The sequence below is a fragment of the Muscardinus avellanarius genome (assembly GCF_963383645.1).
Source record: "Muscardinus avellanarius genome assembly, chromosome: 15".
Lineage (NCBI taxonomy): Eukaryota > Metazoa > Chordata > Mammalia > Rodentia > Gliridae > Muscardinus > Muscardinus avellanarius.
In genome coordinates, this window is record NC_137801.1 from 56,640,998 (window position 1) to 56,655,193 (window position 14,196).

Here is a 14,196-nt window from a genome sequence, read left to right on the forward strand (position 1 = left end):
CATTCTACAAGACACAGGGTGGCATTCCCATCATTGTGAATACAAAACAGTAAATTATCAGACCCAAATGTCAATTTTGTTAAGGCTAAGAAACACTACCTTAAACTTAAAATTTGTTAGTGAAAATAAAATTTGAAAAAAAATTAAATGAATAAAATTTAAAAGAAACACAGTAGTTTATGTAAGTATGCAGTTCGGTTGAACAACTAAACTGAATTCTGAAAGATCTATCAAACTCTTTTTTTTTTTTTTTTTTTTGCAGTACTGGCGATGGAACCCAGGGGCATTCTACCTCCGAGCTACACCCCCAGCCCTATTTTTTATTCTTTATTTTGAAGCAGGGTGTCACTGAGTTGCAAAGGGCCTCACTAAGTAGCTGAGGGTGTTCGTGAACTCCAATCCTCGTCTCAGCATCATACATGTTGGGATTATAAGCATGCACCACCACGCCTGGCTCTATCAAATTCTTGAATCTAAGAAAACTCATTCTGACAAACCACATATTAATGTTTCATCAACTCAAAAATGTTACTATTTGTGATGACAAAATAAGTCATCAAAATAAGACAAAAATAACTTTTAGTACTTATTTTTTCTTTTTTCTTGCAATACTGGGGATGGAACCCAGGGGACTTCGACCTCTGAGCGACACCCTCAGCCCTATTTTTTATTCTTTTTATTTTGAAACAGGGTCTCATTGTGCTTAAAAAGGCCTCACTAAGCAGTAGCTGAGGCTGTCCACAAATGTGATTCTACCGTCTCAGCTTCCCAAGTACTGGAATTACAAGAGTGCACCACCACGCCCAGCTTTAGTACTTATTTTTGGACATCACATTTTTCCATGAAATCATCACAATAAACTTCATAAGCTATGTGTTGTTCCCATTTCATAGATAAAAAGATTGAATGAAATATTAGTGTATTTTACCCAAAATATTAACACTAACCAAGTTGGGTGTTGTGGCACATATTTGTAATCCCAGTACTTGGGAGGCTGGGAGAGGAGGATTGCAGGTTCGCGGTCAACCTCAGCTAGTTAGTGAGGATTTCTGCAAGTTAGCAAGATCCTATTTCAAAAAATAAAGAATAAAAAAATAAGGCTCAGGGAGTAGCTCAGAAGTAGAATGCACCTTGGGTTCCATCCCCAGTACCAAAAAAATAAATAATAAGATAACACTAACCAATAAGAAAATCACTTATTGCTAAGTACCAGGTTCTACTTCACAGATAATAAAAAAAAAAAAAGTTATACTGGACATTTTCCTTATTAGCATGCTAAAACTACAAAAAACTCATTTAATTGTCCTTTTTTTTTTTTTTTTTTTTTCCCGCGGTACTGGGGATGCAACCCAGGGTCTATCTCCAAGTTAAATCCTTGGCCCTAGTTTTTATTCTCTTTATTTTAAAACCCGGTCTTACTGAGTTGCAGAGAGCCTCACTTAAGGAGTAGCTGGGGCTGTCCTTGAACTGCTATCCTCTCCTCCTGTCTCAACCTCCCAAATGCTATTATTACAAGCATATACCATCACACCAGGCTCTTAAAGGTTCTTTCATCATCAGAGTTTATTGAAAGTTTAAGCAATCTTTTTTCCTTTTTTTTTGGTTGTACTGGGGATTAAACCCATATACATTCTACAGCAGAGTTACACCAGCTCTTTTTTATTTTGAAATTAGGTCTCCCTAAGTTAATGAGAGTCTATTTTCCGAATCTTCTATTTCCTGTCTCAGCCTTCAAATTACTGAGATTACAAGCATACTCCAACAAGCCTGGTTTGCATGAACAATCTGCCTTTAGACAATTACGAAGAACTGAAGATTTAAATCCATGTTGTTAAATATAATATCCACTAGCCACACAGGGAAAACATACACATAAAAAGTTGCTGGTATTTAACAGAGATGTGCTGTAAGTATGAAATATACAGAGTATTCAAGACTTCAAAAGGCCGGGCGTGGTGGCGCACGCTTGTAATCCCCGTGCTTAGGAGGTGGAGACAGGAGGATCGCGCAGGTTCAAAGCCAGCCGTGCTGGCCTAAGAGACCCTGTTTCAAAAATATAAAATAGGTCTGGGAGTGTAGCCCGGAGGAAGAAGGGCTTCCAGGAACCCCAGTACCACCAAAAAAAAAAAAAAAAAAAGACTTCAAAAGAAGAAAAATGCAAGATTGCGTTTGTGTGTGGGGCTGGGGATTGAACCCCATGGCAGGGCATTCTACCTCCAAACTATAACCCTAACCCTATTTTTTTTTTTTTTTACTTTATTTTGAAAAAGAGTCTCACTAAGTTCCAAAGGTCCTCACTAAGTAGCTGAAGCTGACTGCAAACCTGCAATCCTCCTGTCTCAGCCTCTCTCAAGTACTGGGATTATAGGCGTGTGCCACCAAGCCAGGCCATCTTTTTTTTTTTTTTTTTTTTTAAAGAGTGTATAAAAGGTTTCCTTAGGTGGGGCATGGTGGCACACGCTTGTAATCCCAGCATTCGGGAGGCTGAGAACAGGGGATCATAGTTCGTGGACAGCCTCAGCTACTTAGTGAGGCCCTCTGCAACTCAGTGAGACCCGGTTTCAAAATAATAAAGAATAAAAAATAGGGCAGGGGCTGTAGCTCAGAGGTCGAATGCCCCTGGGTTCTATCCCCAAACCCACAAAAAAAAAAAAAAAAAAAAAGTTTCCTTAGAGAAGTGGAGGTACAGTGTTAGAAAAGGCCCTGATAAAGAGGTTAAAGGGGTTACAGTCCATAATAAAGTCCACAAAGTACCACTTCACCAAGGAGAAAAACACCATTGAACATAGGAGTGATGCTCCAGGCAAAGGATCTGGAGCATTTTGCTTTCTAGGAGTGGAAAATAGCAAAAAAAGTCTTCATTTTCATACTTGTTAACTGAGATAGTACTTTGAAAAAAAATTTTTTTGCAGTACTGGGGATAGAACCCAGGGGCATTCTACCTCCAAGCTACACCCCCAGCCTCATTTTTGATTCTTTATTTTGAAACAGGGTCTGAGTTGCAAAGGGCCTAAGTAGTAGCTGAGGCTGGCCGTGAACCATTGATCCTCCTGTCTCAGCCTCCCAAATGCTGGAATTACAAGTATGTGCACCACGCCCAGCTTCTGAAATATTATTTTACATATTACCTGTTTATATAAATAAGCCTGTGCTGGGCATGGTGGTGTATACTTATAATCCCAGTACTTGGGAGGCTGAGACAAGAGGATCAATGGTTCGTGGCCAGCCTTAACAACTGAGTGTCTCCATAATGTAATGAGACCCTGTTTCAAAATTAAAAATAAAATAAGATTTAGGAGTGTAGCTCAGAGGTAGAATGTCCCTAGGTTTAATCCCCAGTACTACTTAAAACAAATAAATAAACTGGACTTGGTGGAATACACCTATAATCCAGGTACTTGGGAGACTGAGACAGGAGTATTCACAGATTTGAAATCAGTCTCAGTAATTTAAGGAGACCCTCGGCGTCCCAGCAAAACCCTGTTTCAAAACAAAACAAAGAAGGGCTAGAGTACTGTAGGTCAGAGGTAGAACTGTATCTCACTCGAGAGAGAGAATTATTTTATATATAAAATAATCTTACCTGCTTCATTTTGCTTTTTAAAATATGCTCAATATAAAACTTAGTATTTACTTATGACCTGCATTTATACTTTGTTATATTATGATTTAATAGTACTTCTTTAAAATAAACTGCAACTGAATAATATTAGCTATATTACTTTCCTAAAGGAAATATAAGCTGATTTTCTTAGGAAGGCTTACCCGTCATGATGGTGGTGATGGTGGTGGTGGTGGTGGTGGTGGTGGTGGTGGTGGTGGTGGTGGTGATGTTGTGGACCAATAAACTGCCGGCAATTAAATAATTCATTCCCAATAGTCTCCCCAAGGAAGTCCCCAGTTCGTGTGATACAAGATTCCTGAGAACCTTGCGCTATATGAGCAGCATTCATTTCCCCTGAAATATCATGTTCTGGCTCTTCAGAGTGTGAACAGGCATCCAGCATTCGTATTCGGTTATCTACTGATGGCAATGATTCAGTATTAAAAACAAGGTCCTTTCCTGTTCCATTGCTTGTCCCATTTCTTTCAGATGGGCCTTGAGAATCCCCCAAGCAAATGCCGGCTTGGCTTTCTAACTTTCTACTCCGAAGATCCGTACCACAACTGTTTTTGGCAGGATTATGACCATGATCATCATCTTCATCTTCTTCTTTAAGGGCTTCAATATCTGCAATGTCTTCTGACTGCACCTCACTTCCAGGGCTCCCAGCTGACTGGCTTGCATGGCTAGAATTCACCTCATTACTAGATCCATCACTATGCCCACTACTGCTACCAGGACCACTGCTTCCATCTTCACCACTGTTGGCGGTTTCATCAGAACTTCCCTGCATGGATTCCTATATTTAGAAACAAATATATTTATTTACTTGCTTATTTGTAATACTGGGGGATGAAACCCAGGGCCATTCTACCACTGAGCCACATCCCCAGCCCTATTTTTTATTCTTTATTTTGAAACAGGGTCTCACCGAGTTGCAAAGGGCCTTACTAAGTAGCCGAGGCTGGCAGAGAACCACAATTCTCCTGTCTCAGCCTCCCAAATGCTGGGATTACAAGGGTGTGTCACTGTGTCCAGCTAACAAATATATTTATATATTCAAACTAGTAAGAAAAAGGTAACTGATTTGGGTACACTTTGCTTTTTATTTTTGCAGTACTGGGGAATTGAACCAAGGGGCATGCTACCACCAAGCTATAGCCCCAACCCTATTTTTTTTAAATTTTGAAACAGGGTCCCAACAAGTTGCCGAGGGCCCATGTAGCTGAGGCATGAACCTGCAATCCTCCTGTCTCAGCCTCTCAAGTACTGGGATTACAACCACGCACCACTTTGCCCCACTCAGACTGTGCTTTTTTAAAAAGCTACTACAGAACTGGGAGTGGTAACACATACTTGTAATCCTGGTACTTGGGAGGCTGAGACAGGAAGACTGCAGGTTCATGACCAGCCTTAGCAACTTATTGAGGCCCTCCACAACTTAAACCATTTCAAAATAAATAATAAAAAACAGGGGTGAGCACCGGGCATGATGGCACACACTTGTAATCCCTGTGCTTAGGAGGCAGAGACAGGAGGATTGCACAGGTTCGAAGCCAGCCTTGCTGGCTTGAGAGATCCTGTTTCCAAATAAAATATAACATAGGTCTGGGAGTATAGCCCGGAGGCAGAAGTCCCTGGATTCAATCTGCAATACTACAAAAATAAAAATAAAAATAAAATATAAAATTCTGCTAGTTTTGTCATATTTCATTAAACAATACAAAATGAAATTTTTTTTTACTGCAGTACAGGGAATGAAACCCAGAGACAAGCCAAGCGTGGTGGCGCACGCTTGTAATCCCCGCGCTTGGGAGGCAGAAACAGGAGGATCGCGCTGGCTTAAGAGACCCTGTTTCCAAATAAAAACATAAAAATAGGTCTGGGAGTGTAGCCCAGAGGTAAAAGGGCTTCCAGGAACCCCAATACCGCCAAAAAAAAAAAAAATTAAAAAATTAAAAAAATAAAACCCAGAGGCATTCTTCCTGAGCTATACTCCCAGCCCTATTTTTTCCATCTTCTTTTATTTACTTTTTTTTCCCCCCAGTACTGGGGGTGGAACCCAGGGGCATTCTACGTCCGAGCAACACCCACAGCCCTATTTTTTTTTTTAATTATTTATTTTGAAACAGGGTCTCACTGAGTTACAAAGGGCCTTGCTAAATAGCTGCGGCTGTCCGCGAACCGTGATTCTCCCAAATGCTGGGATTACAAGCGTGCACCACCACGCAGAGCCTCAAAATGAAATTTAAAATGACAAAACCACCACATAAAGAGGACTAAATATAGCCGGACATGATGACGCACGCTTGTAATCCCAGTATTCAGGAGGCTGAGACAGGAGGATCGCAGTTCACAAACAACCTCAGCTACTTAGTGAGGCCCTCTGCAACTCAGTGAGATCCTGTTTCAAAATAAAGAATCAAAAATAGGGCTAGGGGTATAGCTCGTAGATAGAATGAATGCCCCTGAGTTCCATCCCCAGTACCGCAAAAAAAAAAAAAAGGACTAAATATAGATTACTCTTGTATTCCCAGTCCAAATGATAAACAGAAAATTCCTTTAAAAAAGATTGAAGCCTCACTCTGTGCTGGCTTAGAGGCTTCTTTTATGGTCCGCTGCGGGAGAGGGCAGTGGGAAAAAGGGTGACCACCTGCTTCTGCAGTTCTCAGTGTCCTTCATCTTAAAATACACAGAAAAAGGCAGGCGTGGTGACGCACACTTGTAATCCCAGTATTTAAGAGGCTGAGACAAGAGAACCACGCAGCTTCAAAGCCAGCCTCAACTACTTAGTGAAGCTCTCAATAACTAAGTGAGACCATCTTTCCAAATAAAATATAAAATAGGTCTTGGAGTGTAGCCCAAAGGTAGAAAGTCCCTGGGTTCCATCCCTAGCACAACAAAAATAAATAAATAAATAATTAAAAATTTTTAAAAACAGGTGAAGCCTATTTTCATACCTCAGTGTCTGAAAGTCGCTGTTGCACATGTTTAGTTCTATTAATGAGTTGTTCATCCATTTCAATATCACTGCCACCACTTTGATGTGTATCACTGTTATCACTGCTTTGAGGGCTTGCTGCAGGTGACCCTACAAAATAGATTTTGTATCTAATTTATATTGACATAGATTTAATAGAAGGAATCATCCTTTGACTCTCTGAGTTATTTACCAAAGCTTAATTCTAAGTAGCCAAAAATAAAACCTCTAAATTTCTTAACATTTGATAATGATTTCTAAAGTAGACTCAACACACTAATGGTGTGAAGCAAAATGAGTAAGAGGATGGTGGTGTAGCTCATTGGTAGAGCACTCGCCTAGCATGTGAGATGCAATGGGGTTCAACTGCTAACATCACCAAAAAGAAAAGGGTGGGGTGGTGAGATGGATAACTAGTTTATAGTTCATGTCTTCTTCTCAAAATTAACTTTATAGCTATGAGAAGAATATATTATATGATATAAATGAACTCCTAAAGACCACCAAAACAAAACTCTAAGTTGTACTGCCATGCATTTCTAAGACTCAACTTACAAGGTGATGGAGCTGCTCTTCTGAGCTCTTCTTCCTCTGAAGGAAAAGGAAAAAACAGGAGGGAAACATTCTAAGTGACTCAATTTTTTGGGACAGCATATCAGTTATTTATATTACATGGTAAGATACAGATACGAAGGGACCCTGGTATAGTTGTTAGGGGTGCCTGAGAAATGTACACAAAAAGTATAAAATGTCAGTAATCAAAATTCTAAGTATGTAATGTCTTGGAAAACTATATACGTAAAAGATATAAAGCACCTGACGTTGCAGAAAAAAAGTTCAAGAAAAAAAATGCAGTCAATTATACTCTTAAAACTTTTTTCTAAAACAAAGCTTTCTGTTTGTTTTATAGAGTAACTACAAAAACCTTAATACTACCTTTTAAGAGTAAACCAAAAACAGAAACCACCACCACAATTCATTAACTTTTGTTTACAATCCGCTGCCCATACAAAGCTTACCTTTTTTTTTTTTTTTTTTTTTTTTTTTTTGGAACCCAGGGGCATTCTACCCCAGCTACACCCCCCAGCCCTATTTTTTATTCTTTATTTTGAAATAGGGTCACTCTGAGTTGCAAAGGGCCTCGCTAAGTAGCTGAGGCTGGCCACAATCCTCTGGTCTCAGCCTCCCAAATGCTGAAATTACAAGTGTACATCACCACACCTGGCCAAAACTTAACTTTAAAATTAAAATTACAAATTGAGTACTCTTTATCTGAAATCTGAAATACAATGTGTTCCCTATTTTTGATATATTTCTGTTTTGGAATATTTACAAATATATTATTAATGATATATTTGGAGGACAGGGCCCAAGTTTCAACACAAAATTCATTTGTGTTTCATGTACACTTTTTTTGGTATTAGGGATTTAAACCAGAGCATTCTACCTCTAAGCTACACCCCCAGTGCTTCTTTTCATTTTGAAATGGCATCTTGCTAAGTTGGGGAGTATAGCCTAGAAACTGCAATCCTTTCTCAAGAAACCATGTACTGGGCAAGCATACACCACCATGACTGGCTTCATATATTTTTTACACTACCATCATCTTTAGGTATATATACAGAGTAGGAAAGTAATTTTATTTGCACTATCTCTACTTTTTTTTTTCTGTGTGTGTGTGCGTATTACTGGGGATGGAATTCAGGAACATTCTACCTTTTGAAACAGGGTCTAAGTTGCAGAGTTGTTGAGGCTGGCTGAACACCTGAGATCCTCCTGTCTCAGCCTCCCAAATACTAGGATTACAAGTGTGTGTTTTATATTTTGGTGGGGGCTTTTTTTTGGTATTACGGTTTAACACAGGGACATTCTACTTCTGAGCTACAGCCATAGCCCTATTTTTTTATTTTATTACTTTTATCTTTTTGGTACTAGGAATGGAACCCAGGGGACATCTACCTCCAAGCTACATCCTCAGAAATATTTTAAGTTTTATTTGGAAACAGGTTCCCACTGTTGCTGAGAGCCTCATTAAGCTTCTGAGGCTGGCTTTGAACCTGCAATCTTCCTGCCTCAGTCTCCCAAATACTAACATTACAACCTTATGCCACCACACCTGGCTGGCTCTATTTTACTTTTTTATTCTAAAACAGAGTCTTAAGTTGCTGAGAAGCCCACTAAATTGGGGAAATTGGCCTGGAAACTACAATCTTCCTGTCTAAGCCTCCAATATACTGGGATGACAGGACTGCGCCATCACACCTAGCTTGTGCTTATGTTTGGACTGTGACTTAGCAGATAATATGAGGCATGAAATTTTATACTTCTGGCATCAGTTCAGTGTTTAAAAGTTTTGTATTTTCAGATTAGGAATGTTCAACCTGTAATAGCCGAAAATATTTCAAATTTCTATCATAAACATTGGACAAATTACCTAAAAATATATATACACTTTACAAACCTTTTTTATTTCCAACAGGAATATTAGTGTTTAATAAAGAAGCGAAAGAACTCTGTTTGGATAGTTGAGCTTTAGCTGCTAGAGCATTATTCCACAATGCTTTAATTAACATTGATGCTAAGTACAATGTCTAAAAAAGAAAAAGAGATTAAGGGTAAACAATTTTAGGAAAAACATAACAAATTTAATTTCTTTTCATCTAATTAAAAGGCCAATACCAAGTAAAAAAACAAGAGAAATCATATGAATGACAAAATAAATTGTAATTTTACAGGAAAAATTTACCATTATATTCCACATGTATTACCTGTTCAGTATGAACACTTGGCTCAAGAGCTGAGACCAGATTAAGTAGGTGTCTAAGTGGTACAGGATCCAAATTCTTGATGAGTGAAGGAAATAAGTCATGTATATACCGACTACAATGTTTCAACTGTAAAATAAAAATACATAGTTTAAATTACTTGAAAAGTTATACAGCTTGAAAAGTCAAGAATATGGCCAATAAAAATGCTAGTGTTTAATAGGTTGGTAAAATATAATTATCACAGCAGGGAGTGGAGATGCACACTTGTAATCCCCGCACTTGGGAGGCTGAGACAGGAGGATCACACAAGTTCAAAGCCAGCCTCACCTGCTGAGTGAGGTTCTCAGCAACTCAGTGAGACCCTGTTTCCAAATAAAATATAAAAAAAAAAAAATAGGTCTAGGAAAATATCCCAGAGATAGAAAGCCTTTGAGTTCCACCCACAGTACCACAAAAAAAATATATATATATATATTATATAATTATCAAATATTATACTGGGCATGGTGCCGCACGACTAACATTTGGAAGTCTGAAACAGGAGAATCACAGTGCATAGACAGCCTTAGCTACTACTTAGTGAGACGTCTTGCAACTCAGTGAGACCCTGTTTCAAAATAAAGACTACAAAAATAGGGCTGGTGGTGTAGCTCTGAGGTAGAATACCTCAGGTTCCATCCACATTACCGGAAAAAAAAAATCATAAACAGCATATTAAAACATAGTGAAAATAAAACCTGACATATTTATCTTAAAATAAAAATTACCAAGACGGGCGTGACGGCGCACACTTGTACTCCCAGTGCTTGAGAGGCTGAGACGAGGATTGAACAAATTCGAAGCCAGCCTCAGCTACTTAATAAGGCTCTCAGCAACTTAGTGAGACCCTGTTTCCAAATGAAATATAAAATAGGACTGGGAGTGTAACCCAGAGGTAGAAAAACCCCTGGGTTCCACCCCTAGTCCTATAAAATAAATAAATAAGATAAAAATTAAAAATTACCAAACATGTCAGTGAAAATAAAAATTGACCTAAGCAAATGTACATTAAGCAAAAAAACCCACAAGCTTAATTTTATAATTATAAGAGGGAAGCCTACAATAAGTATAGTTTCCAGAATCTAAGTAAAACAAGGATGTCAATAAAACATATGTACATATCATCAATATAAATGAACAATAAATATTAAGTTAAAACCTGGGCAATTACAAATGAAATAATTATACAATTAGGAGAGAAAAATAAATTATTATTTAAGTTATATTTCTCATTAAATGTTTGAAAAGTATGTAGTACTCATTATACTAGAGTAAATAATAGAAATTCTCTTATCAGAAATGTCTATTTAATGAAAAAAAAAAAACAAGAGAAAGACTTTGTCGCTGATTATGGTGGCCCATGACTGTAATTTCAATAAACAAAAAGCTGAAACATGAGGATCTCAAGTTTGATGCCAGCGGTTAGAAATTTCATAAAGTCCTCAGCAACTTAGACCCTGTTTCAAAACAAAAAATAAAAAGGGCAGGGGATGTAGCTCAGAAATAGAATGCCCCTGACTTTTATCCCCAATATCACCACCAGACAAAGAAGGGGAAAAAAAAAAAAACACTGCTGTTAGAAGTACTATGCAAATACATGAAGAAAATATATTTATAAACATATGACCTTAGTGTATGTGTGTTTTAATAATTAAATCCAGGATATCCTACTACTGAACTATACCCTCAGCCCTGTTTTTAGTTTTAGTTTTTTTTTTTAGAGTTTTCAAACATTTTAATTAGTAAGTCCTTTCAACAGTATAACTTTTATTTCTTTTTTTTTTCTTTTTCTTTTTTTTTTTTTTTTTTTTTTGGTGGTACTGGTACTGGGGTTCCTGGAAGCCCTTCTATCTCCGGACTACACTCCCAGACCTATTTTTACATTTTTATTTGGAAACAGGGTCTCCTAAGCCAGCGCGCGAACAGCTGGCTTCGAACCTGCGCAATCCTCCTGTCTCTGCCTCCCAAGCGCGGGGATTACAAGCGTGCGCCACCACGCCTGGCTCTTTTTTTTTTCTTTTAAATTTTTTTATTGGTGCATTATATTCAAACATCATATTGGGGTAAAAAACTTGTGTGTACAAACATATACTCATCGCTGACTTAACCCCTAACCAATTCCCACCCCATTCCCTCCCTGTCCCTCCCTCCCTTGCTTGGCTTAGTGATTGACTTCAATATGTTTAAGTACATTGTGTGTTTTAGAGATTTTCCTCTTCCCCCTCCTTTCTCCTCCTTTAGGTTGTCTTGTTTGCTCCTCTATAGGATTTCCTCTTTCAAGAGTTTCTCCTATGACCCATTTCTCCCTAACTCTCACATATTAGGGAAAGCATCTGATTTCTTATTTTTTGTGACTGACTAATGTCACTTAGCATAATGTTCTCCAGTTCCATCCGTTTCCCTGAAAATGATGTAATTGAGGTTTTTTTTTTGATGGCTGAGTACAATTCCATTGTGTACATATTCCACAGTTTTGTAATCCATTCATCTGTTGATGGACATCTTGGCTGGTTCCGTAGTTTGGCTATGGTGAATTGTGCAGCTATGAACATAAATACACATGCATTAGTTTGGTAGTTTGGTTTCTTTTCTTTTGGGTAGACACCCAACAGTGGTATTACTGGATCAAATGGTAGATTTGTTCCCATTCTTCTGAGGATTCTCCATACTGTTTTCCAAAGTGGTTGCAATAATTTGCAATCCCACCAACAATGTCTTAGAGTTCCCACTTCTCCACATCCTCGCCAGCATCTATTGTAATATTTTGAATGATTGCCATTCTAGTTGGAGTTAGGTGAAATCTCAGGGTAGTTTTGATTTGCATCTCTCTGCCTGCCAGTGATGTTAAGCATTTTTTCATGCATTTACTGGCCATTTGAATTTCTTCTTTTGTGAAGTGTCTATTTAGTTCATTTGCCCATTTTGCTATTAAATGCTTTGTTTTCTTAGTGTTGAGTTTCTTGAGTTCTCTGTATATTCTAGATATTAGTCCTCTATCGGTGGTGTAGGTGGCAAAAATCTTCTCCCATTATGTTGGCTCTTGATTGAGGTTCTTGATAGTTTCCTTTGCTGAACAGAAGCTCTTCAGTTTCATGCAATCGCATGTATTGATTCTCCTTTTAATTTGTTGTGCGTTTGGGGTCTTGTTGAGGAAATGTTTATCTGTGCCTATGTGTTGTAGTGTTGGACCTATGCCCTCTTCAAGGAGCTTCAAGGTCTCTGGTTTAATTTCCAAGTCTTTGATCCATCATGAGTTGACTTTTGTACAGGGTGAAAAAGTGGGATTAATTTCCAATTTTCTGCATATGGTTAACCAGTTTTGCCAACACCATTTGTTGAAGAGGCTATCTTTTTTCCAGTGTATGTTTTCATTCAGAAGTGTGGTGTTCAGTCTCCACATGTTTATGTTGTTTCTCTGGGTCTTCTTATAGTTGATTTCTAGTTTCATTCCATTATGGTCTGAAATGACACAGGGAAGTATGTAACATTTTTTAAATTTGCTAGTGCTCATTTTGTGTCTCAGGATGTGATCTATTTTGGAGAAGGTTCCGTGAGCAGCTGAGAAAAATGTAAACTCCGCTGTAGTTGGGTGAAATATTCTATATGTGTCCAACAGGTCCATTTGGTTAATGGTGTTCTTTAGTTCTGAGGCATCCTTACTGACCCTTTGTCTGGGAGATCGGTCTAGTATTGTGAGAGGTGTGCTGAAGTCTCCCAGTATTATTGTGTTGGGATTTATGTGTGACTTCATGTCACAAAGAGTTTGATTTATGAAAGTAGCTGCCCCTATGTTTGGGGCACAGATGTTGATTATTGTTATTTCCTCTTGCTGGACTATTCCTTTTACCAGTAAAATGTGACCTTCTTTGTCTCTTGTAATAAGTTTGGGTTTGAAGTCTAACTTGTCTGATATCATAGTTGCTACTCCTGCTTGTCTTTGAGTACCATTAGCATAAATTACCTTGCTCCAGCCCTTTACCTTGAGTTTGTTCCTATGTTTACTTGTAAGGTGTGTTTCTTGTAAGAAGCAGATGGACGGATTCTGGTTTTTAATCCATTTTGCCACTTTATGTCTTTTTATTGGGAAGTTGAGGCCGTTTACATTCAGTGTGATTATAGAGATAATTTTTAATTCCTATCACGTTAAGATCTTATTTCTGTTTGAGATACTGTTTATTCTTCTTTGCTTAGTTGTCTGCTGGATGGGAATTCTTGTTTCTTTGGTTCTGGCATGTATTACCCATTTCCTCTTTACAGTTAATCTCCTTGAGTATTTTCTCTAGTGCTGGTTTTGAAGACATAAATTCCTTCAGTTTCTGTTTGTCATGGAAGCTTCTTATTTCCCCATCTAATTTGATGGATAGTTTTGCTGGGTAGGAAATTTTTGGCTGGAAGTTGTTTTCTTTCAGAGTTTGGAATATGTTACTCCATGCCCTTCTGGCTTTCATGAATTGGTTTGGAAAGTCTGGAGTGATTCTAATTGGTTTGCCTCTGAATGTCACGTGGCCTTTTGTTTTTGTTGCCTTTAAGATTCTCTGCTTGACTTTCAAATTAGTCATTTTGACAATTATGTGGCGTGGGGATCCTCTTCTCCGATCCTGTCTAAAGGGAGTTCGATACGTTTCCTGGACCTGTGTATCGACCTCTTGCTCTACGTTTGGAAAATTTTCTGCTATTACTTCCTTGAAGAGATTGTTGATCCCTTTGGTTTCACCTTCTTTTCCCTCCTCTATTCCAATTATTCTTAGGTTAGCTCTCTTAAAATGGGCCCATATGTCTTCAATGCCAGATTCCTGCAGTTGGAT

At 38.2% G+C, this 14,196-nt stretch overlaps 1 protein-coding gene across 1 annotated transcript in view; it reads right to left on the reverse strand.

The window, feature by feature from the left end:
• Positions 1–14,196, reverse strand: part of USP34 (ubiquitin specific peptidase 34) — a gene marked incomplete at both ends in the record, with an annotated part of 249,862 nt that overhangs the window by 185,493 nt on the left and 50,173 nt on the right. Inside the window, 5 exons of the mRNA XM_080711495.1 lie at positions 3,766–4,403; positions 6,565–6,695; positions 7,140–7,175; positions 9,046–9,175; positions 9,353–9,478. Of these exons, the coding sequence (XP_080567621.1) occupies positions 3,766–4,403; positions 6,565–6,695; positions 7,140–7,175; positions 9,046–9,175; positions 9,353–9,478 (1,061 nt within the window). The remainder of the gene's footprint in view (positions 1–3,765; positions 4,404–6,564; positions 6,696–7,139; positions 7,176–9,045; positions 9,176–9,352; positions 9,479–14,196) is intronic.